General features: G+C 47.6%; 1 protein-coding gene across 1 annotated transcript; it reads right to left on the minus strand.

Annotated features, from left to right (window-relative positions):
- Nucleotides 1-1,051: 1,051 nt before the first annotated feature.
- On the minus strand, nt 1,052-24,472 carry DEGS1 (delta 4-desaturase, sphingolipid 1). Its single transcript, XM_044289940.1, has 3 exons — nt 24,283-24,472; nt 7,159-7,901; nt 1,052-2,453 (listed from the first exon to the last, which is right to left on the minus strand). The coding sequence occupies exons 1-3, from the start codon at nt 24,362-24,364 to the stop codon at nt 2,307-2,309; spliced, it is 972 nt and encodes a 323-aa protein (XP_044145875.1). The 5' UTR covers nt 24,365-24,472; the 3' UTR covers nt 1,052-2,306.
- Between the last annotated feature and the right edge of the window lie 1,998 nt (nt 24,473-26,470).

Consider the following 26,470-nt stretch of genomic DNA (forward strand, 5'->3'; position numbering starts at 1 on the left):
TCTGCCTCTCACTCCTTTCCCACGGATATAGGACACGTCGCTCTATTATGTGAAATCTTCTCTCTGGAGGCGAGTGATCCGAGATCAGCGGCGGCGATGCAGACAGGATCCTTTGGCCGACCACTTGTACGGCTTACGTAACATCAGCTGAGCCCGGGACAGGAGCAATGTCAACTGTCGGGGGGCGGAAAGTGAAAAGTGCCATTGTTATCTACAGAGCTGACCGGGCGAAGGGAGGGGGAGGGGTAGCCGCTTATCTGGCACAGAGCCGCAGTCACAAGTTACTCGTGACCAAGGAGATATGGAGACGGGGGGAAACGAAAGTGACCTGCACCATGGGATTATACCAGGGATCAGCAACCTTCGGCACTCCAGCTGTTGTGAAACTACAACTCCCAGCATGCTCCTTTCAATTTTGTGGGAGTTCAGAGAACAGCCAAGCAAGTGAACATGATGGGAGAAGTAGTTTCACAACACATGGAGTGCTGGAGGTTGCCGGCCCCTGGTTTATACAGGGCAGGGCTAATTTGGTATTTTTTTCTTAAAGGGGTGGCTCATCTCACGCATAGTTGCTATATCGCTAGAGACCGCCATTCCAGAGGTGGGACCTGCACCCAAGTCTAGAACAGGGACCCCCCACAGAGAACATGGGTGCTGAAAATAGCAGAGCGCTGCTCAGGTACTTCTAGAACTCAGAGATGAATTGCAAGGTGGCTCTGGATCTGCAGTACCAGGCACGCTCACGTGTCATTTAAGGGGGTTCCAAAATTAGAAAAAACATGGCTGCTTTTTTTTCCCCAGAAAGAGCACCACACCTGTCCAAACAGCTATGGTTTTCTTAATTCCGAATGTCACCATTTTAGGATTTCTTCTTAAAAGGAGTTTCCCGGGATTTTTTTTATTTTTATGCTTTACACCAGGGATGTCAAACTCGTGGCCCTCCAGCTGTTGCAAAACTACAACTCCCATCATGCCTGGGCATACTACAGCTATCAGGGAATGATGGGAGTTGTAGTTTTGCAACATCTGGAGGGCCATGAGTTTGACATCCATGTTTTACACTGATGACCAGGATTCTGATCAGTGGGGGCCCGACAACCGGGACCCCCACCGAACAGCTGTTTTGAGAAGGCACTGGCTGTCCGTTAAGTGCTGCAGCCTTCTCAGCACAGCGCCTGGTCAGCACGGAGAAGGCCGCGGCACTCACAGGAGCGCCTTCTCAAAACAGCTGATCGGTGGGGATACCGCGTGTCCACCCCACCGATCAGATACTGGTGACCTATCTAGAGGATAGTTCAGCAGTAAAAAAAAAAAAAAAATCCTGGAAAACACCTTTAACCCCTTGTTGCAGGAATCGAGGACTTGGTAAAGTCTAGTTTTGATCTTCCCAGGAATGCATATTTATTTTTCTCTCCTTCTGTCGACGCGTTTCGAGGCTCAAAGTCCTACACAATCCTTTCTTCTCGTGTCGGGAGTACAGCCGTCCACTCTCAATTTCTGCACAGTCAGCTCTAGCTGTCAGCGAGCCTGGCGCCCTATCCAACGTCATTGGGTCCCAGCCATAGTCCAGGTCCTATCCAACGTCATTGGGTCCCAGCCAGAGTCCAGGTCCTGCTGATAAGATATCCTCTACTGGCAAAGTGAAGGCCTCCCGTCAAGGGCACAATAAAGTAATAAAAAGGAAAGGGGAGGGCAGTGGAAAAGATTTTCTGTCTCTTAAAGGTTTTTTTTTTTTTTTTTTTGGGACACCAGAAATCAGCTCTAGACTTGGGACATTTGGACCTCGTAGCGGGAGGGATGAAAAGAGTGACCCCTACAGACACACCCAGTGTATTACACAGGCAGCCTATGAGGACCGCCCAGACGTAAAGTAACAGGGGAACCTAGGGGATACACTTGGCGACCTGAAATGATACGACACACCTGCGGTTATAGCAGGAGCCTCCATCACGGCGACTTTTCCGGAAAACACATTGTCGTGAATCAGATGCAACACAATTTCCGAAGCCCCTGAAGACCGTTTAGCGTACAATATGGCCACCTCGGTGATGTCATGGGCCATCCTCCATATTGGTTGCTATGGGTAACGGCTACTCTATAACCCCTTGACTACCCACGCCTAAATTACAAAAAAAAATAATATATCTATCTAGCTTTTATATTAGAAGCATTTGGAGTGTAAAAATGGAGTCTGAGAGGGTCCTGGTGCAATTATATTTTCGGGGCTCCTTGTACTGCAGACTCCATATTCCCAAAACTAAAGCGTATGGGACCCCTGAGGGCCAGAAGGAAGGGTCCTAGAGGAATCATTCCTGTTTTATCTCGCCTTTTAGTTCCCGCTTGACCCGGGAGTAGGGGCAGAGTGTGTCGTCCATTATAAAGTCATAGAGCACCTTCACCCAGGAGGTGTACTGCGGCAGGGGGTCGTAGTACTCCGCGGCGATCTTCCGCACCTGAAAAGAAAAAAAGAAAAACTGAAGAATGAAGTAAAATGTCAGAGCTCAGCTGCTTTCTAATGCACTGTGCGTTTCAAAACATTACCGTTCCCCGGATCTCTGCTAGCCGTCAGTGAATACAAACCTCTATTTATTGTACATCCTGTACTTCTAGCAGACAGACTAGACATTTGGCCCTGTAGTGGACGGAGCTCGGGGCCGCACAAATTCTCATAGAGGCAAACAATGAACATGCACTGTCAGCAAGCAGAGATCCTAAAACCCTTGAGCAAGCAGATTATAAAACCGACTTTTTTTAATCATACAACAAATATGCTTTAGTTGACAAAACCAAAAAATAAAACATGGGTGGAACCTGGTCCTTGTAATGCTTTCCTGATGCAAAGCCTTGCAAGTCTGAACTGAGCCTTTAGGTGGAAGCAGCGACTATCTAGGAGCAAATTCAGAACCTGGCCAGCCCAGGAGAAAAGAAGTTTCTATCAAATATCCAGGATAAGAAAAGCATGGCTGCTTTCTTTCACAAACAGCGCCACCGCTGTCCACAGGTTGTGTGCGGTATTGCAACTCGGCCACAATGACTTCTATGGGGCCGAGCGCGATACCAAACACAGCCGCTATACAATGTACGGCGCTGTGCTTGGTGAGCTGAGAGAAGGTGAGCAGAGTGGCGGGCGGCCTGGGTGTCGGACGCCCAATCAGATACCGATTACCTAGCCCGAGGATAGTCAGTATCAAAATCACGGAAAAAGGGGGTGCTGAGCCGGGCCGCTGGATGGGATGGACGCGTGATCCTGCAGCTCCTGCACCTCAGGGCTGCCAAATAAGTGACTCAAAAAGTGCCATAACATGGTTAAAAATACAGAGGAACGTGCCGGGCACCCCCAAAACGGTTCCTAGCCAGATGGACTTACAGAAATGTTGGAAGAAACAAAGTGCTCTGGTATCGGGGGACTCATCCAAGATGGCGGCGGTAGCTGAAAGTGCGGGAGAGCAGGCGGCTGTCTGATAGAGAAAAGCGTGGCGGAGAGCGACTATGGCGAGTCACTGCTGGAGGTTCTGAGGTCCAAGAATATACAGTCAGTATTCATGGCTTTTTCCCTTTGGTTTAGCAGTCTGGCACAATGGTCGGAGATTAACCGTTTACTCTCCGCCCGACCTGGAGAAATAATGGGCTGCGTTGGAAATCCCGCCGTTGCAACTACAGTCCTGGATGCCCTTGCTTTTTGACCGAGAACTACCTCCACTCCCGAAAGTGGACGAATGGAAAACTACCACCAGAAAACAAGAGCCAAAAGGAGAAAAGAGGAAACCTTCAAGGCAGCAGCGTCCATTACCCGACTCTCGGGAATGCCCGGAATTTATTACCACGGTTCTAAGGAGGGACTCTCAGAATCTCGTGCTAACGTGCAGGTTTGGGGTCAACGACCCATCTACTTATGTGCAATAGCTTTTCTTCCCATTTCCGGGCTCTTTTCATCGCTTTCTTCTCGCATTATTGTGTTCCAGGAGTCGCAGTTATTAAGCATTGTATTTTGGGTAGTTTAAGATGTGACGGCTCTGAAGCGGTCGCAGATGAGAGGTTTGAACCCTAGCCCCCTCCTCCCCCCTTCCCAGATGATATAGATAGTCACTTGATTGAACAAGAGACTGAACACCTATCTGAGTAGGACACTAGGAGCACCACCCCCTACCTACCTACCTTCTCAGTTACTCGCAAAGGCAACATCGCTACTTTTCAGGTCCTGCATCTTTGAAGTCCGGCTTACTCTGCCCCCTCCCATCCTGCCCCCTCCCAATTCTTTTTATCCCCCTTCATTTGCTTCTGACCGGCTATATCTTTTCAGGTGGCGCTGAGGTGTACCCCCCGTTCTATCTCTGCTCGGTTAGAGGAGCGCAGTGGGTGTAGACAGAGGACACGTACAGTGTTCTTCGCACATCTACAAAGTACAAAACTCAGATCCGACAGTATATTCTAACACAGGTGTTCCCATGGTGATGGGGACGCTTTAAGTTAGAATATACAACGAACTGTGTACATGACTGCGCCCTGCTGCCTGGCAGCACCCGATCTCTTACAGGGGGCCGTGATCCGCACAATTAATCCCTCGGGTGCTGCCAGGCAGCAGGGGCCAGACCCCCCCCCTCCTTCCCCAGTATTAAAAGCATTGGTGGCGCCGCACAGACCTGTCCCTTACCAGTAGGAGGAGCGCCGGCCACCGACAGCGCATGTAAGTATAAGCTAAGTAACCATGGCAGTAGCGTCCTGGCTGCCATGGTAACCGATCGGAGCCCCAGCGATTAAACTGGGACTCCGATCAGTAATGCCGCTCCGCTGCCACCAACGATGGGTTTGTTAGCCTGTGGCCACTGCCACCAATGCTTTTAAATACTGGGGAGGGAGGAGGGGGCCGCACTGCCACCAATGCTTTTAATACTGGCGAGGGAGGGAGGCCCGCACTGGCCACTATTGCTTTTAATACTGTGTAAGGAGGGAGGGGGGGGGGGGGGAACCACACTGGCCACCAATGCTTTTAATACTGTGTAAGGAGGGAGGGAGGGGCCGCACTGGCCACCAATGCTTTTAATACTGGGGAGGGAGGGAGGGAGGGAGGGGGGCCGCACTGGCCACCAATGCTTTTAATACTGATCCCTGTAAGAGATCGGGTGCTGCCAGGCAGCAGGGGGGGAAGTCATGTACACAGTTCTTAGTATATTCTAACTTAAAACGTCTCCATCACCATGGGAACGCCTCTGTGTTAGACTATACTGTCAGATCTGAGTTTTTACGATCTAACTCAAATCCGATGGTATATTCTAACATAGAGGCGTTCCCATGGTGATGGGGACGCTTCAAGTTAAAATATACCTTTGGATTGGAGAAAACTCTGATGGTATATTAATAGGGACTCCTGACTTTACATTGAAAGTCAAGGGGGGACGGATCCGTTTGCAATTGCACCAATATTGTGTCAATGTAAACGGATCCGTCCCTATTGACTTACATTGTAAGTCAGGACGGATCCGTTCGGCTCTGCACCGCCAGGCGGACACCAAAACGCTGCAAGCAGCATTTTGGTGTCAGCCTCCGGAGCAGAATGGAGGCGAAACGGAGCCAAACGATGCATTCTGAATGGATCCACATCCATTCAGAATGCATTGGGGCTAAACTGATCCGTTTGGGGCCGCATGTGAGAGCCTTGAAACGGATCTCACAGGCGGACCCTAAAACGCCAGTGTGAAAGTAGCCTAAGCGTCTCCCCCACATCTGTCGGTTTTCCTTTCCTCTTCTCTCCCTTTACGTCACACTCGCACAGTACTCATTGTGACTGATACCATAAGAAATCTCACTATTCTTTAGGGTTACCAAATGGATCATATCAAACTGCCGTGAGATACCTATGGCAGAGATCAAGATCACAACCTTAAACATAAAAGGCTTAAATCCGCCTAATAAAAGACATCACACCATCTTTTTACTATGTAAGCTGAAAACCAGTATTGTGCTTCTGCAAGAAACCCATTTAAAAAAAGATAGATTACCAAAACTCCCCACTTACTACTTTAACCAATGGTTCCATAGTTCCCGCACATCAATCGCTTTACACAAATCTATTACTGTCCAGGTCTTCCAACAGTTTACAGATGCTGAGGGTAGTGATCTTTAAGGGGTCTGTGGTGTCCGAGAAATACACATTCGCAAATAAAGAGACTTTCCCTAAAGAGACTTTCCCACTCGCGTTTGGTGCAGATTCGTCATGGACGGATCCGTTCAGATAATACAACCATCTGCATCCGTTCCGAACGGATCCGTTTGTATTATCTTTAGCATAGCCAAGACGGATCTGTCTTGAACACTATTGAAAGTCAATGGGGGACGGATCAGTTTTCTATTGTGCCGGATTGTGTCATAGAAAAGGGATCCGTCCTGGCACACAATGTAAGTCAATGGGGACGGATCCGTTTTCTATGACACAATCTGGCACAATAGAAAACTGATCCGTCCCCCATTGACTTTCAATAGTGTTCAAGACAGATCCGTCTTGTCTACGCTAAAGATAATACAAACGGATCCGTTCGGAAAGGATGCAGATGTTTGTATTATCTGAACGGATCCGTCCATGACGAATCCACACCAAACGAGAGTGTGAAAGTTTGGCTCAGTTTCGGCAGACTGGCAGCAAAACGCTGCAAGCAGCCTCCAGAGCGGAATGGAGACGGAACGGAGGCAAACTGATGCATTCTGAGCGGATCATTTTCCATTCAGAATGTATTAGGGCAAAACTGATCCGTTTTGGACCGCGTGTAAGAGCCCTGAACGGATCTCAGAAACGGAAAGCCAAAACGCCAGTGTAAAAGTAGCCTAATAGGAAACAGATTCCATGTTCACTACAGGTCCTGGAAGACCTAAAGATGTTCGCTGAAGGTCAGATCTGAGGTGGGGATTTAAATTTAGTATTGAATCCCCTGCTGGATGTCATATTTGCTGCTGCTGCATGTCATTTTTTTTGCGGTGCGGATAGACCACGGACCCATTCAAGTTGAATGGGTCCAGCCCGCTGCACGGATGTTGCTCGTGCATTGGAGACCGCAACCGCATTTTAACATTAACATTTGTAGAAAGACCAAAAACCTGCGGCTTACGCACAACATTTCTGGCTGCATTACATCTATGGAGATAAAGAGTGGGAAAGGAGATGCTTACCAGAGGCAGGTTCTTGCCTGGAACACTTGGGAAGTCATGGTGCTCGTTGTGGTAGCCAACATTAAAGGTCAGGTAGTTTAACGGCCCATAGTAGGAGTAGGTCTCGTGTCCCTTTAAGAACATGTAATGTTCAGCGATGAAGTGCCCAGATATAGGATGGAGTCCGAGTCCCAGAATAGATCCAACCAGCATGTAAACCATGGTCTTCACACCCAAGAAATAGTAAACCATGGCGTCGAAGGAAAACTGCACCACCAGGTTGATTAATTCCAGACGAGAGATGGGCTTGGGGTTGATACAGATGGGCCGAATGGTGTAGAAGAGCGGCTGCAGGATGATCCAAACAAGCTTCCTCAGAGAAGTGCAGAAAAACCAGCCCTCGAAATCGGTGGGAATATCCACGTCGATGCCGTCTCCACCCAGGTAGCGATGGTGGTCCATGTGGTACCTCTTGAAGGAGATTGAGTAAGGAAGGCCAATGGGCAGGTTGGCGAACATCCCAAAACAACGGTTCCACAAGGCCTTATTGTTTCCAAATGCGCAGTTGTGAGAAATCTCATGGATGGCCAGGGTCATAGAATGGCTGATGCAGCTTCCAAACACGTATGTCCAGAACATGAGCCACTTCCAGTCCAGGTCCTTCACCAGGTAAAAGGCCAGGAACTGAGTGAGAACCATCATACAGACGATCCATATTAGGTTAGAATCGGGTTTCATAAGCTGCTTTATCTCGGGATACTTGGCTGGTGAGAAAACGGAAAGACATATTAGAAGACAGCGAGTAGATAGGGTCTGAGTAGAACTAAATCAAACCAATTAAAAGATTGAAGATCTGTCCCATTCATCTGAAAGGGGCTCGCGCAAATCCACATGGTACCCGCCAAAAACAGCCCCATTCGGATAAATGGAACCAATTTTCGGATGCAGAAAATCTGAAGGCACCTTTAACTGGACCGTCGGACCTACAGTCTACGACTTACATCTTAATTCTACTCTTAAAACACGTTTCCTCTGGCCATGCTGAGAGTTGTAGTTTTGCTATGGCTGGAGAACCAAACCTCACTAGGGCAGAAGCTGACGGGACAACGGCAAACATTTGTAATGCACTTTTCTTACAAAGGAACTTAAATGGGATGGGTGAGCAGCCGGGACGACTCCCTGGGAAGTCGGTGGCAGCCATATAGGTGCTCGACCCAAACACCCAAAGCACACTGGGGTCAATTTCGTAGGAAGCCAATTTGTCTATTTGTATATTTTTGGAGTGTGGGAGGAAACTCATGCTGTTTGCAGGGAGCAGGGAGAACATACAAAGTCCATGCAGATGCTGGCTCTGGTCCACCGTGATGTAGAGGCAAAGGACTGCTCTACGTGAAAACATGCTCCTCTGATCACTTATAGTAGTCCTATAAGCAGGTGAACAAGGTGAACAAACGGCCAGGACAATCCCATCCAACTTATGGCATTACAGGAGCGGAATCCTGCATACCATTCCAATGGAGAAGATATAAAACATCGCCACTGCCACGTCAGACTCATTTCTGCAGAGCGGAGACACGTGCCGCACTAGGCTATAAAGACAAACTCAGCAGAAGATTGCAGAGCTCGGCTGCACGCTGACACTCTTTGCACAATGGTTATCAGGTTACTAAATAAACCAATTTCCCGTCATGTTCTATTAAAGGGGTTGTCACGGAAATGAAAGTACCAACAGGAGAACAAAAACTCATCTGGTAACTCTTTTGCCGATTCCCTGCAGCGTGACGCAACAAATATCCATGTGACCACCGCAGCCGATCACTGGCCACGACTGTCTGCAGCGGTCACATGGATGTGGCTACTCCAACCTGTCCAGAAAGGCATGCACTGAACATAATGAGGCAAACAATAATTCAGGACAGTAAAGGTTCAGAATAAGGCCCCTTTCACACGGGCGAGTATTCCGCGCGGATGCGATGAGTGAAGTGAACGCATTGCACCCGCACTGAATCCTGACCCATTCATTTCTATGGGGCTGTGCACATGAGCGGTGATTTTCACGCATCACTTGTGCGTTTCGTGAAAATCGCAGCATGCTCCTCTTTGTGCGTTTATCACGCAACACAGGCCCCATAGAAGTGAATGGGGCTGCGTGAAAATCGCAAGCAAGTGCGGATGCGGTGCGATTTTCACACACGGTTGCTAGGAGACGATCAGGACGGAGACCCGATCATTATTATTTTCCCTTATAACATGGTTATAAGGGAAAATAATAGCATTCTGAATACAGAATGCATAGTACAAGAGCACTGGAGGGGTTAAAAAAAATATATATTTAACTCACCTTAGTCCACTTGCTCGCGTAGCCGGCATCTCCTTCTGTCTTCATCTTAGTTTTGTGTAGCAACAAGGACCTTTGGTGATGTCAGTCATCACATGATCTTTTACCATGGTGATGGATCATGTGATGACCGGAGTGACGTCACCACAGGTCCTGTTCCTGCACAAAGCTAAGATGAAGACAGAAGGAGATGCCGGCTACGCGAGCAAGTGGACTAAGGTGAGTTAAATTATTTTTTATTTTTTTTAACCCCTCCAGCGCTATTTTACTATGCATTCTGTATTCAGAATGCTATTATTTTCCCTTATAACCATGTTATAAGGGAAAATAATACAATCTACAGAACACCGATCCCAAGCCCGAACTTCTATGAAGAAGTTTGGGTACCAAACACGCGCGATTTTTCTCACGCGAGTGCAAAACGCATTACAATGTTTAGCACTCGCGCGGGAAAATCGCGGGTGTTCCCGCAACGCACCCGCACATTTTTTTGGGAGAGATAAGTATGGTAACTGATAGACCACTGCGTCTCGCTATCTTATAACAAGGTCAATGGAACAGGGCTACAGGACGGGCAATGTTGCAGCAATATTTAAAGGGGTTCTCCAGGCTTTTAATATGAAGGACCTATCCTCAGGATAGGTCATCAATATCAGATTGGCAAGGGTCTGACGCCATATAAGTACAAGAGAAGGTGGGGTACCTCAATGATCTGGACCGGGAGGGTTGGGGCAGTTGGGGATCCACAAGGATCTGGAACAGGGGGTAGGATAATGGGGGACCCACAAGAAACTAGACCAGGGGGCAGTGGGGGACCCACAAGGATCTGTGTTAGGATAATTCTCCTTATTAATAATCTTGTGGACATGAGGACATGATTGGCAGTCAAGAGTCAGTTTTTGCTGTGTTAGATACTTAAAACCCAGCTTGATGGTCAAATATTACAGAAAGACCTCGATAACCGGCAGCCGGGGCAAGAACGTGGCAGATGAACTGTAATGTTGATAAGTAGTTCAAATAAGGGTGTATAAAATGAGATAAAAACCCTCAGGCCAATGTAATGTCACCCCTTTATAAATCCCTTGTGAGGCCACATCTTGAATATGGGAGTCAGCTTTGGGCTCCACATGCTATAAAGCAGGGATGCCCAACCTACGGCCCTCCAGCTGTTGTAAAACTCCCACAATGCATTGCTGTAGGCTGTCTGGGCATGCTGGGAGTTGTAGTTTTGCAACAGCTGGAGGGCCACAGGCCAAGCATCCCTGCTATAAAGGATATAGGAGAGCTGGAAAGAGGTCAGAGACGGGCAACCAGATTATTGCATGGGATGCAAGGTCTCAGTTATGACAGACGCCTTAGAGGTGATCTCATTAAAGCCTCATTCACACGTCCGTGTCCATGCTCAAAGTCCATGAGCAGGTGGTCAGCGATGCATCCGTGAAGGATCCGTGTTGGGTCTGTGTGTCCGTGTTTCACTGACACTGGACAGCTGAAAAATAATTTTTCAAAACATCTCTTCTTCACAGACCCATAGACTATAATGGACGTGATGGATCCGTGAACACGGACAAAATAGAGCATGCGTTCGTGCTTTAAACACCGACCCACGGACCGTGCCAAAACACAGACGTGTGAATGAGGCTTTACACGTGTGGTCAGTACAAAGAACTGGGGCACAATTTATTCATTCCAAGGACTTTACACAGGACCAGAGAACGTTCATTACACGTGGAGGAAAAGGAGATTGAGACCTCAGTACAGGAAAGGGTTCTTTACAGTTAGAGCAGTCACACTGAGGAATGTCCTACACCAGGAGGTGGTAACGGCAGACACTGTCCGCATTAATAATGCAAGAGGCTCATCTAATAAAGTTGCACTGAGGTTATAATTAATCTAATAATTATGAGCACAACTGACCTGAGTAATGTGGAACCTGCTGGACGCTTACGTAGAGCACCAGGAGCCCTTCAATATCCTGGCCCCTGATCCACGTCCTAACGCCTCCTCCCCTGCAGAGGTCACTTCCCATATCGGTGACCACTTCTTCTAAACATGCTTACATTTGTGGTCACCCGTCTTGCCATTGGGCTCCGTCTACACAAGTCTATGAGAACATGGACGCGGTGGTAAGTGAAGCTTTTGCATCCCGTTCCATGCTGGATGTCCATCCACCAGTCTCCACCTACCGCGGCCTCTCAACGTGACGGAAATAACCGCTCAGTCAATCCCTGGCCGTGGTGGTGACCTGCATCAGGGGAACAGCGAGGATCACTTAATGTATACCAAAAAAAGTAAGCTGAACCCAGACATACCCCCATTTTAACCCAGGCAGCCCCCTGATATTAGCATCGGAGCATTTCATGCTCCAATGTTCTCCCTTGCTCTGCGCGATCCAGGGCTTCCACCGAGCAGAGTTCCGAGTGACGTCACCGGGCTCACTGCTGGAAGCCTCTGCCTGCCTAGCAGCCCTTATAGAGAGCCCGGTACATCACTGGATCTCCAAAAAAATGCCTTTGCTGCAAAGGAAAGCTTCAGAGCATGAAATCCTCCAAAGCTCATATTAGGGGGGCTGCCAGGGTGAAAATGTGGGCATGTCCAGGTTCAACTCTAAACCTGAACAACCCCTTTAACTGTCGTACAGGCTGGGGCATATCCCGCTATAATCTCAGATCTCAGGGATAGGACGGGGAGTAAACGGTGGCAGAGTTTGTGCTTTAATTACATACATGTAGAGGTCCCTTTACTCAGACCCGAGGCGCGCCCCCCCCCCCCCCCCCCCACCCACACCCTCTATTAGGGGCAGTCCTGGCCTGCACCATCTTTACTGAAGACTGTCATTTCCTCGCTATTTCAGACCAAATGCAAATCCCAGCAGCACAAAAGCTCGATTATAAGACGCGACCACAGGGTACGCCGCACGTCACTGACAACCTACAGTACAGACCAAAAGTTTGGACACACCTTCTCATTCAAAGAGTTTTCTTTATTTTCATGACTATGAAAATTGTAGATTCACACTGAAGGCATCAAAACTATGAATTAACACATGTGGAATTATATACATAACAAAAAAGTGTGAAAACTGAAAATATGTCATATTCTAGGTTCTTCAAAGTAGCCACCTTTTGCTTTGATTACTGCTTTGCACACTCTTGGCATTCTCTTAATGAACTCCAAGAGGCAGTCACCTGAAATGTGACTTGGAGTTCCCAGGAGGAGTTCCCAGAGATGCTTAGCACTTGTTGGCCCTTTTGCCTTCACTCTGCGGTCCAGCTCACCCCAAACCATCTCGATTGGGTTCAGGTCCGGTGACTGTGGAGGCCAGGTCATCTGGCGCTGCACCCCATCACTCTCCTTCATGGTGAAATAGCCCTTACACAGCCTGGAGGTGTGTTTGGGGTCATTGTCCTGTTGAAAAATAAATGATGGTCCAACTAAACGCAAACCGGATGGGATAGCATGCCGCTGCAAGATGCTGTGGTAGCCATGCTGGTTCAGTATGCCTTCAATTTTGAATAAATCCCCAACAGTGTCACCAGCAAAGCACCCCCACACCATCACACCTCCTCCTCCATGCTTCACGGTGGGAACCAGGCATGTAGAGTCCATCCGTTCACCTTTTCTGCGTCGCACAAAGACGCGGTGGTTGGAACCAAAGATCTCAAATTTGGACTCATCAGACCAAAGCACAGATTTCCACTGGTCTAATGTCCATTCCTTGTGTTCTTTAGCGCAAACAAGTCTCTTCTGCTTGTTGCCTGTCCTTAGCAGTGGTTTCCTAGCAGATATTCTACCATGAAGGCCTGATTCACACAGTCTCCTCTTAACAGTTGTTCTAGAGATGTGTCTGCTACTAGAACTCTGTGTGGCATTGACCTGGTCTCTAATCTGAGCTGCTGTTAACCTGCGATTTCTGAGGCTGGTGACTCGGATGAACTTATCCTCCACAGCAGAGGTGACTCTTGGTCTTCCTTTCCTGGGGCGGTCCGCATGTGAGCCAGTTTCTTTGTAGCGCTTGATGGTTTTTGTGACTGCACTTGGGGACACTTTCAAAGTTTTCCCAATTTTTGGACTGACTGACCTTCATTTCTTAAAGTAATGATGGCCACTCGTTTTTCTTTACTTAGCTGCTTTTTTCTTGCCATAATACAAATTCTAACAGTCTATTCAGTAGGACTATCAGCTGTGTATCCACCTGACTTCTCCACAACGCAACTGATGGTCCCAACCCCATTTATAAGGCAAGAAATCCCACTTATTAAACCTGACAGGGCACACCTGTGAAGTGAAAACCATTTCAGGTGACTACCTCTTTAAGCTCATCAAGAGAATGCCAAGAGTGTGCAAAGCAGTAATTAAAGCAAAAGGTGGCTACTTTGAAGAACCTAGAATATGACATATTTTCAGTTGTTTCACACTTTTTTGTTATGTATATAATTCCACATTGTTAATTCATAGTTTTGATGCCTTCAGTGTGAATCTACAATTTTCATAGTCATGAAAATAAAGAAAACTCTTTGAATGAGAAGGTGCGTCCAAACTTTTGGTCTGTACTGTATATATAGCGGTGCACACAGTTTTATGGAGACACCCCAGAGTCTCTGGGGACGGGCAGATTAGAAATTTCATCATCCCTCACACATATAGGGAAATTATAGGAGGAATCATTAGTGTAAACATGTCTAATGCTTCATTTACCTCATTATATATTAACGTATGGCTACTGCCAAGAGTAAAGAAGACTCCAGACAGTAAACACCTGCATAGGGCAGTGGTGCTGGTATGGAAGAAGGCCGCACCGGCAGCACCACACGGCACAGAAGGAGGCCGCATAAGTACCAACGCACCCCCTGAGCAATAGAGTGGAGGTTGAGACCACCCTATAACTAGATTGAGCGCATGCGTCAGGAGCCTTCACATATGCCAGACATTAAATAGTTCAAAAGTAAGTGTGCAGGGGGGCGAAGCCTGATCGCACATGGAGGAAGAAGTGCTCCTCCGCAGCAGTCCCTGCAAATAGCCTAAAAAAAAAAACTTTCTCTGGCGGAAAAATGGTCAAATACATCCACAAATTACTGCAGAAGAAAACCCCTAGCTCTCAAGTCCGGCAACTGTATAAGTGAGCGTGGCGAGTCGGATATAGCCACCACGTCTAAAACCTTCTTTAAGACAACTATCATTCAAGCCCTTCGCCCAGTCCTCTCAGATTTATCAGATCAAAACGGAAATCAAACAGGTGGAGGCTAGAAAACACGTGCGCAGCCATCATCACTCATTCAGCAGCCATGGAATGGCGCTCCTTAGACCATCTAGCTTATATTAACAAAGCACTGACCCTAATAGAGGATCAAGAAAATAGAAGCAGAAGACGTAATATACTCAAAGGGTGTGCCTGAAGAAAAATAAAAAATCGCCCTTGAGATCTTTGGAGGTCTGCTGGGGGAAGCTGAAGCTCAAGGAGTAACTATTGAACGAATTCATTGAAACCTAACCACCACCTAATGAACCTCCGAGTTAAGTGATCTGTGGCCTCCTCTTGTATGTTGGCACGGCGAGGATCCAGCCCCAATAACGTACGCCGACGTGGAGTTGTCGTTTTACCAAGATGTGGCCCCCTCTATACTAGCTGAAAGGAGGATCCTCAGACCCCTACTCGAACAACTTCGCCAGAAAAATATAACATACTCCTGGTTGTACCCTTTCGGTCTCTCCATCATGCAAAATAGAAGGCGCATACGCAGTCATACGCCCGAGGACCTTGCCGACTCGTGGTCTCAGTTGGACATAACACCTATTAAGATACCATCATGGATGCCGGCTGAAGCAGACGCCACCTTACCAGCACCACCACACCAGGAACCATGGCAGCAAGCTACCAAGAACAAGCGCAAACGCCCAGGCTCACGCGGGACCCAGAACACCTTTGATCCAGCCTGAAAAGGAACTCTATGTTTTCTTATGATTTCAGGTACCATAGTGCTACCAAGATCTAACTGAGGTCTAGAGAGGTTCCTCTCTCCCTTGCGTTTACTATGTTATAATCACTTGTTTTGCGCTGATAGACGAATGAGTTAACACTACCCGCACGGGTTACTGGATGCACCGCAGATAAACTTACAAGTTCAGAAGGTCGGCCCTTTTTCACAGGGCTCATGCAGGTTCTCACACACTTGCCTAGTCATGTTGTTTTATCCTATGTTCCTCTCTTTTGTTCTTTATTTTTTCCCTCTTCCTTGTCCTTTTTACTCGCCCTTCTTTGAAGATAGAAATTATGCCTCACCTTGGTGAGGCACATGCGGCATGTCCACATAGGACTAGTGTTTATTACCTGACGAACCAGTCGACCTCCTCCTATTCAGAGTCTAGACTAGAAGGTTGACTCCAAACCTTGCCTACTAACTTTTTTTTTAAGACACCACCAGGTTTTGTTTTACGTATGACTTCTTTTTGGGCGAAGGGAGGCATATGGGCGAAATCGCCTGACAGAACTCTTCTAGCTCCCAGGTTCTTATTATATGTATTTGGTTTTTCCTCTGTAATGCAATATGGTATGGTATGACGTTTTGCTGATTAGTAGGCTGTTTTGCATTTACTGTCTTTGCTCTCACTTCCACCCCATCTCGAGAAAACTCGAGCACATACATTCCCACACTAAGCAGTTAACATATATATTTGCTCATCAGACTCACTTTCTCCCCCCCCCCCCACCCCAAACCCTACTTACATACCCCCTTAGTGCTTTCCGCACTGTGAACCTTCCCTCTCGCCACCCTCTCTTCATACATCCCACCATCTTTCCCTAGATGGACTGCAAAATAACCACTCCTAACATAAAAGTCTTGAATTCTCCCAATAAAAGAAGCCACATTCTAGTATTACTTTGTAAACTGAAATCTCACATAATCTTTCTACAAGAAACCCATGTCAAAACTAATCCTGAAACTTCCTAGATCCCTTTCATGCACTGGTTTCATAGTACTGGTACCTCTTCTGCTTCCAGAGGGGTGGCAATTGCCATTCACAATTCCATCCCTTTCAAATTGAAACAACAACAACACGATGACGCAGAAGGGAGACTATTACTGGTCAAGGGTGAAATAGGATCACAGATGTACACACTGGCGAACTTCTATGTTCCCAACTCCGGTCAAGTTGCATGGCTAATCAAAGCATTAGACGTCCTACAGTTGTTTGCAGAGACGTTCTGGGAACAGAGGTAAATACTGTCCTAGACCCACACCTTGACTCTTCCACGTCCAAATCTCCCATTTCTGCAAGGGTCCTCAGCAAACTCATGGACAAACTCCATGATTTGAAGTTGGCTGACGTATAGAGGCTCTGCAACCCATCCATGAGAGATTATACTTTTCATTCTATTCCCCATAATTCCTTTCAACGCCTGGACTACATATTTGCCTCAGAGTGCCCCATCTCACTTTTCCGTTCATGGAGATAAAGCAGGAAAGTCGATGTCCTCTCTAATCAAGAAAACAAGGAGCTCTAGCTCTATCAGATCCCCATTCTCTAAATTATTTTGGAAAGGACGTAGAACCAGGTTACCGTACGCCCTGCTTATAAAAATGCAGGATAATGGAGGTCTGGGTGGCTGAAGACAGGCAGGCACCCTTAGTCGATCTGACCCGCTGCTGAAAGGTACTTGCAAAGTCTGGCTCTCAATGAAGGATGCCCTGACACCCTTTCCCTCTCCATTACTTCCTTCAAGTACACTTCTCATAGCTATCACTACCAACATGGACTCGCCATATTCTGACTTCTGGGAGAAACGCAAAAATATCCCCATCTCAGACCTCTTCTATGCAAACAAGTTGCTATCAGAAGAACAGCTACAAGATCTCACACAATATATGCCTATTAACCCACTCCATTTAGCACAGTTTTAGGAGAGTAGCGGAAAGATTTCTACAAGCTTACTCCCCTGGCAGACAACTCACTCTGGCCTCTACCAATGCCACGGAAAGTGGGACAACTGTATTCTCTACTTATCACCCCGAGGACTCGTTCTAAACTCACCTTCATTTCCTCCTGGGAGAGAGAGCTGAACAAAACTCTAAAAGATGAAGAGATTTGAACTAGGGATCGACAGATACAGATTTTTTTTTTTAGAGCCGATACCGGAATTTTATATCTCATAATATATATTATATTAGTTGGTAGTCACTGAGGTGGTGGAAATTAGCATTTGGCACTAGTCAATTTATAATTTACATTTATAATATACTAGAGCCAAATGCCAATTTCCACACCATCCCCCCCTCCTCACTGACTTTATTAACCCCCATCAGACCTCAGATCAGCCCTTTATTAACCCCCATCAGACCTCAGATCAGCCCTTTATTAACCCCCATCAGACCTCAGATCAGCCCTTTATTAACCCCCATCAGACCTCAGATCAGCCCTTTATTAACCCCTATCAGACCTCAGATCAGCCCTTTATTAACCCCCATCAGACCTCAGATCAGCCCTTTATTAACCCCCATCAGACCTCAGATCAGCCCTTTATTAACCCCCATCAGACCTCAGATCAGCCCTTTATTAACCCCCATCAGACCTCAGATCAGCCCTTTATTAACCCCCATCAGACCTCAGATCAGCCCTTTATTAACCCCCATCAGACCTCAGATCAGCCCTTTATTAACCCCTATCAGACCTCAGATCAGCCCTTTATTAACCCCTATCAGACCTCAGATCAGCCCTTTATTAACCCCTATCAGACCTCAGATCAGCCCTTTATTAACCCCTATCAGACCTCAGATCAGCCCTTTATTAACCCCTATCAGACCTCAGATCAGCCCTTTATTAACCCCTATCAGACCTCAGATCAGCCCTTTATTAACCCCTATCAGACTTCAGATGAATAAAAAAAAAAAAATTAAAACTCCTCACCTCTCCTGCGCCACTTCATCTCCGGGTCCGGCGTCTCACTCCCCTGTGTTTCCCAGTCCGCGCTGCACTGTCACCTTACAGCGTGCAACCTCAGGTCATAGTGTGCGCACTACGTCCCGACGCTGTACGGGGTCATGACAGTGTAGCGCGGGCCCCATCAAAGAAGACCAGGAAAGGTGAGTATTGGAAGTGCTTGCTGTGCTTTTTCCCTGCTCCCAGCACCTGATGCATACTCGTGTGCGCGATTCCATAATGGAAGCACTCACTAGTATTCGCTTTAAACACATTATTGGTATATTGGCAAGGTTAGATGCAGATACCGATAATGTACAAAATCCTGAATATCGGCCGATAATATCGGTACTTCCGATAATCGGTCGATCCCTAATTCAAACAATTCTACACACCTCTCATGGCTTTTCCTCTTGCATGAGACTACAGGAGAACCATTATAAATTGTTAACCCGGTGGTACCAAAACCCAGGAATTTCTCTATGCACTATCAAGGCTATCACCATCAAGGAACTGCTGGAGATGTGAAACCCACGTTGGCTCCCTCTCCCATATCTGGTATGAATTCCCACTTATTTCTAGCTACTGGAATCAGGTGGAGGGGACTATTCGTAAAGTTTGCTCGACCTCTCTCTCCCTCTCGTTTGACCAAAACGCCCTAGCAAGGGCAAGCTCTCCTAACTTACCTTCTAAGAGTAATCTAACCATCCATCTGCTGGCAGCAGCTAAAGCCCTCATTCCTCTTGACTGGTTCAGTAAAGATCCACCATCTCATCAAGAATGGATCTTAAAAGTTAACAAAATTTGCCAGTTGGAAGAACTTACTAGTATGGCCAGCAGAACCGGGGAGAAATTTCTCAAACTCTGGTCTCCACGGCCAAAGTACCAGATGCAAAGCCCATAAGTTACGATACCCACACATCTGCCCACTTGGCACTTTGGGGTCTGACGAATCCCCCCTTACCCCGATGTTTTCATCTCTAAACAATCTGGATATATTGTATGAGAATATGGTTTGTTTTTTGTCTAGTCATCGGTACATGTTAAGTAATCAGTACACCCGCCTTTTGGCAAAATTGTTTTACTATTGTATTACATAATAAACTGTGATGTTATTGTATTTCGTTTCAAAATTGAAAATAAAGAATAAACAAACAATGGAGAAATAATATGCCGCTAAAATAATAAAAAAAGTAAGTGTGCAGGGGGCACAGGCTGCACATTGAGGAACCCTCTTCGTCTACATTAACTTATTTGATTTTATAAAACAAGTTTTCTCAGCCTGAGTCATGTTTTCATTATTTCCTTAGAATTGCCCCAGGAGGAACATCCTAAAATCTTGTCCTGTTGGGGTGTGGACCGGGAGCGGAAGGCCAGAGCAGTGTTATTACTGCACGCCTTTACATGCAGGTGCCTAAGCAGCTTTATAATATGGCGGACCAAAGTCTGATTACAGACCAGGAACTCCAGCTATCTGCACTCCACAGATGTGCTCTCCATACAGCATCTCACAAAAGGGAGTCCAACTCGTGAAAATGGCCAAACTGTGCCCAATTAGCCATTTTCCCTCCCGATGTCAAGTGACTCGTTAGTGTGACAAGGTCTCAGGTGTGAATGGGGATCAGGTGTTATCACTCTCACACTCTCATACAGGTCACTGGAGGTTCAACATAAGTTTAAAAAAAAAAGAATTGTTGCTCTACATAAAAGATGGCCGAGGCTATAAGAAGATTGCCAGCGGCCTGAAACTGGGCTGCAGCGCGGTGGCCGAGACCATATGGCGGTTTAACAAGACGGGTTTCATCAGAACAGGCCTCGCCATGGTCGACCAAAGAAGTTGAGTGCACGAGCTCAGCGTCATATCCAGAGGTGGTACGAGTGCTGCCAGCATTGCTGCAGAGGTTACACAGGGGTGGCGGGTCCGCCTGTCAGTGCTCAGCGTCATATCCAGAGGTGGTATGAGTGCTGCCCGCATTGCTGCAGAGGTTACACAGGGGTGGCGGGTCCGCCTGTCAGTGCTCAGCGTCATATCCAGAGGTGGTATGAGTGCTGCCCGCATTGCTGCAGAGGTTACAGGGGTGGGGGGGTCAGCCTGTCAGTGCTCAGCGCCCATATTCAGAGGTGGTACGAGTGCTGCCAGCATTGCTGCAGAGGTTACGGGGCGAGGGGTCAGCCTGTCAGTGCTCAGACCATACGCCGCACACTGCATCTAATTGGTCTGCAGAAGGAGCCTCTTCTAAAGATGATGCACAAGAAAGACGCAAACAGTTTGCTGAAGACAAGCAGACTGAGGACATGGATTCCTGGAACCGCGTCCTGGGGTCTGATGAGACCAAGATAAACTTATTTGGTTCAGATGGTGTCAAGTGTGTGTGGCGGCAACCAGGTGAGGAGCACAGAGCGCTGCCAGCTGTGGGGGGGGGGGGGGGGGGGTGGCTACAGGTCATTTAGGGAACCATGAATGCCACCATGTACTGTGATATACTGAAGCAGAGCATGATCCCCTCCCTTCGGAAACTGGGCCGCAGTTTGATAAAGACGCCAAACATACTCAAAGCCCCCCCTCCCCAAGCTGCCTCAGGAGTTTGAATAAGTTCAGGGGGTATATTCCGGATCCGGCCTTAAGCTAAACGTCGTTTTGGCGCATTGCCGGATCCGACGTTTAGCTTTTTCTGAATGGTTACCATGGCTGCCGGGCCGCTAAAGTCCTGGCAGCCATGGTAAAGTGTAGTGGGGAGCGGGGGAGCAGCATACTTACAGTCCGTGCGGCTCCCGGGGCGCTCCAGAGTGACGTCAGAGCACCCCATGCGCATGGATCACGTGATCGCATGGCACGTCATCCATGCGCATGGGGCGCTCTGACGTCACTCTGGAGCGCCCTGGGAGCCGCGCGGACTGTAAGTATACCGCTCCCCCGCTCCCCACTACTACTATGGCAACCAGGACTTTAATAGCGTCCTGGCTGCCATAGTAACACTGAAAGCATTTTGAAGACGGATCCGTCTTCAAAATGCTTTCAGTACACTTGCGTTTTTCCGGATCCGGCATGTTATTCCGGCAAGTGGAGTACACGCCGGATCCGGACAACGCAAGTGTGAAAGAGGCCTTAAAAATGCCTAATCAGTCGAAAAAATGCATTGAAATGCCGGATCCGTCTTTCCAGTGTCATCCGGCAAAACGGATCCGGCATTTATTTATTTCACCATTTTTTTTAGTCTGCGCATGCGCAGACCGGAAGGACGGATCCGGCATTCTGGATCCGGCACGAATACATTCCTATGGGAAAAAATGCCGGCATTCAGGCAAGTCTTCAGTTTTTTTCGTGCTGCGGTTTTCTCCTTTGCCTGATCAGTCAAAACGACTGAACTGAAGACATCCTGATCTCTGATGCATCCTGAACAGATTGCTCTCCATTCAGAATGCATGGGGATATGCCTGATCAGTTATTTTCCAGTATAGAGCCCCTGTGACGGAACTCTATGCCGGAAAAGAACAAAGCAAGTGTGAAAGTGCCCTAAAGGGGTTGTCCGAGTTAATTTTTTTTGTTCCTTGCACTTACTGCATCTGTAGATGCTCCTTTCTCAGATTTCACCGAGGGTCACATGACCTGTGATGTCAGCTTCTCTCCCTGCTCTGATCTGATGAGACAGGCCACGCCCCCCTGCACTGCCTTCTGCCATCTCCCTGGATTCTTAACCCCTTCAGCTGCACAGACTTGGGGCTGAAGGCTTTACTGAGTAGCTGCAGAGATTGTTGTTGTTGCAGGTAAACAAAAGGGCCAGACAAGAACCAGGGAAATTAGGAAATATATTTTTTTTTGCCTAAAATTTGCTTAGCTTAGTTATATATTGCTGACCATCACATCGGACAACCCCTTTAACAAAAAGTAAGTCGACGACATCTTTACTGTTCTGCTTGGACCGCAGTCTCAGGTAAGTGAGCCTGTAACCAGACCTGAGCCACTTACCTTACATAAAACCTGATACTATTTATTAGTGAGAGCACTTACTGTCTTGAAGAGAGACACTTGAGAACTAACCTCTCCAGTCACGAGGAATGTCAGGTATACGAAGGGAGAAACTTTCACAATGATGTGAATGAGGAAGAAGAAAGTCTGCACCGACGGGAAGGAAGAGGAGCCGGCGGGGGGGGGGGGGGGCGGCTGCAAGAGACAATGACCTCGTGTCTTCTGCAGCTGAACGCAACCCACTGTTCTTCGTTAGCAGCCATTCTAAGCTTGGGGCGACTGCAGTTCCACACACACACACACGTGTCCAGGTCATACGATACAGCAGCACAGCCCCATTCACTGAGCTGCAATACCTGTTTGGCGCTGTTTTTCGAATCCTGGACAGCCCCTATCACCGCCTGTATTCTGTAAGGGAACGGCTGCAGCACCGCCATAGGAGACATGAAGCATTACACCTTGGGCATTGACAATAGTGGTCTGTCTGCGCCATAAAAGGCCATGCTGGGTCCTCCAGGGTAGGAGACGCTCTTTGCAGCTTCAAAGTTATGAAGGAGAGGGGCTTGGAGGGGGGGTCACCCACGCTCCTGAACGTTAAACCTGCCTAGTTATGCAGTAATAATCCTCCGCGGGAGAAATGCTTTACTCAGCAATAATCCTGCCACCTGTGAAGAATGCGAGCGCCAGACACGCCAGCGCAGACATGTAGTGTCACATACAAGCCCTTGCGTGTCACTGCCAGGAAGTCATTCTTCTCCAGCTGCAGATATCGTTGCCTGAGGCAAGAAGATAATCTGAGCCAAGCTCCGCACTCCTTCCAAGAGCTGGCGCCGCCGCACAGAGGCAGCATGGTTACCATATGGCGGCATCGAGAGAATGCGAGACCTCCGAGTGCACGGGTTAACACGTGTGTACACTCCACGGGGGCGTGGACCTTAAGACCGGGTCGACCAGAGCTGTCCTACCGTAATTCTACCCGGCTGCCCCCTCTATAAACGCACGCCATGAAAGGCTTTTCTCGCCCCCATTCAAAAAGACGGCTCCTTAAAGGGGCTCTCCGATTACGGATACGGTGTGAAAACGGACACGTTGCTTCTGAATTTACAATAAACTGATACATGGTCTTATTGTCTAGTGCACGTCATAAGGGGCGGAGCATGACACTGGGATTCTCTTTGAGCAGGGATGCTCAACCTGCGGCCCCCCAGCTGTTCCCAAACTACAACTCCCAGCATGCCCAAACAGCCTACAGCAGGGCATTGTGGGAGTTGTCATTTTACAACAGCTGGAGGGCCGCAGGTTGAGCATGCCTGTCTTTGAGGATCTGAGACCCCCCCCCCCCGTGTCATGCCCCGCCCCCTGAACTAGGCACTATCAGTTATGTCCAGAGACTTCCTTTAAAAAGAGGGGTCCAAGTGGGGATCCCCCATCTATCTCTCATACACCTTGAAGACCCTGATTATAGGGGGTCCTCCAGCTTCCTGAAGGAGCGCCATTCTTCACTGTTCCCCAAAATAGGGGGGGGGGGGTCTTAATCAGAGGACCCCCCCAAACACACATGGGAGGTCTGGGGAAGGACAGCACATGAGGGTTTAATGCAGCCAGGATTGTCCAAAACTACCACCCATAAGTCACGGCTGTTGCAAGACTACTACTCCCAACCCTCAGGGAATGCTGAGAGTTGCAGCTGGAAAGACACAGGTTTGAATGGCTCATAAAAGTGCAAGAACTACAAGGGCCAAAAGCAACCAATCAGAATGCAGATCTTAAGCCCCCCTAGGAAATTAAAGCCAGCCTCTGATTGGCTGCTAGAGGAAACCGCTGTATTTTCGTCCCGCAGCTCCCAGTCCCCACCAGATGTGGGCGGAAGGCAGCCGCTGCCCGGCAGACACGATACAAGTGCCCAGGACATGTCTCCACTCACCCAGGATCTCCTTCCGGCGTTCAGCGTGCGGCTGGTCGGTGTACACCCACTCGAAGTCCTCCCGGGCCACCGTATTCCCCATGGCTGCGGTGTGAGCGCTGTACTGAGCCGTGGACACTGCGCACTGGCTGCTCCGCTACACCGAACTCACCAGAGCCCAGGCCGGCCACGCCCACACCGGACACAGCGCCACGCCCTGCAGGGTGACGTTGGCCAGACATTAGGCGGAGTTATATTAAACCACGCCCAGATAGTGTGCTTTTGTCGTAACTGCGAATGAAAGAGGAAGGAAGGTTTATACCAAATACATGACAACGTGGGGGGCGCTATAGATAAGGGGGCGCACCATCCCCTGTATAGGGGGGAAGCGAAGAGCAAGCGCGGGTTTATCCAATCAGCGTGGAGGGACAAAAGCCACGCCTAATACCTTATAAGGGCATGATGAGGGCAGCGTGGACCTTTACCACGCGTCTGACATAACGGTCCAGGGTGTGGTCGGTTGTTGTGTGAGTGACGCCGCCTGCAGGAGACGTGTGAACGGCGACCATACACAGTATGATGAAAAAGACTGCAACTTGATAATATGGGATGGGTTTGAATCCATTACAGGTTTTAATATTTCCTGCTTGCTGTCAGTAATCAGAAGCTTTCTTTTTGTTGGAAAAAGGGGGCTGAACGTGAGGCTCAGTTCATGTTATATAATTTAAGGCGCATAAAAACGGCTCAGACATTACACAGTGATGTCACAGTACAGGGGTAATAAACACAGTGATGTCACAGTACAGGGGTAATAAACACAGTGATGTCACAGTACAGGGGTAATAAACACAGTGATGTCACAGTACAGGGGTAATAAACACAGGGATGTCACAGTACAGGGGTAATAAACACAGGGATGTCACAGTACAGAGATAATAAACACAGTGATGTCACAGTACAAAGATAATAAACACAGTGATGTCACAGTACAGAGATAATACACACAGTGATGTCACAGTACAGGGATAATAAACACAGTGATGTCACAGTACAGGGGTAATAAACACAGTGATGTCACAGTACAGGGGTAATAAACACAGTGATGTCACAGTACAGAGATAATAAACACAGTGATGTCACAGTACAGGGGTAATAAACACAGTGATGTCACAGTACAGGGATAATAAACACAGTGATGTCACAGTACAGGGGTAATAAACACAGTGATGTCACAGTACAGGGGTAATAAACACAGTGATGTCACAGTACAGGGATAACAAACACAGTGATGTCACAGTACAGGGGTAATAAACACAGTGATGTCACAGTACAGAGATAATAAACAGTGATGTCACAGTACAGGGATAATAAACACAGTGATGTCACAGTACAGGGGTAATAAACACAGTGATGTCACAGTACAAGGATAATAAACACAGTGATGTCACAGTACAGGGATAATAAACACAGTGATGTCACAGTACAGGGGTAATAAACACAGTGATGTCACAGTACAGGGGTAATAAACACAGTGATGTCACAGTACAGGGGTAATAAACACAGTGATGTCACAGTACAGGATAATAAACACAGTGATGTCACAGTACAGGGATAATAAACACAGTGATGTCACAGTACAGGGGTAATAAACACAGTGATGTCACAGTACAGGGATAATAAACACAGTGATGTCACAGTACAGGGTAATAAACACAGTGATGTCACAGTACAGGGGATAATAAACACATGATGTCACAGTACAGAGATAATAAACCCAGTGATGTCACAGTACAGGTATAATAAACACAGTGATGTCACAGTACAGAGATAATAAACACAGTGATGTCCAGTACAGGGGATAATAAACACAGGATGTCAGTACAGAAGGGTAATAAACACGGTGATGTCACAGTACAGGGGTAAATAAACACAGTGATGTCACAGTAACAGGGGTAATAAACACAGTGATGTCACAGTACAGAGATAATGAAACACAGTGATGTCACAGTACAGGGATATAAAACACAGTGATGTCACAGTACAGGGGTAATAAACCAGTGATGTCACAGTACAAGAGATATAAACACAGTGATGTCACAGGTACAAAGATAATAAACACAGTGATGTCACAATACAGAGATATTAAACAGTGATGTCACAGTACAAAGATAAACACAGTGATGTCACAGTACAGAGATAATAAACACAG

This window comes from Bufo gargarizans, chromosome 4 (assembly GCF_014858855.1).
Source record: "Bufo gargarizans isolate SCDJY-AF-19 chromosome 4, ASM1485885v1, whole genome shotgun sequence".
NCBI classification, from domain to species: domain Eukaryota; kingdom Metazoa; phylum Chordata; class Amphibia; order Anura; family Bufonidae; genus Bufo; species Bufo gargarizans.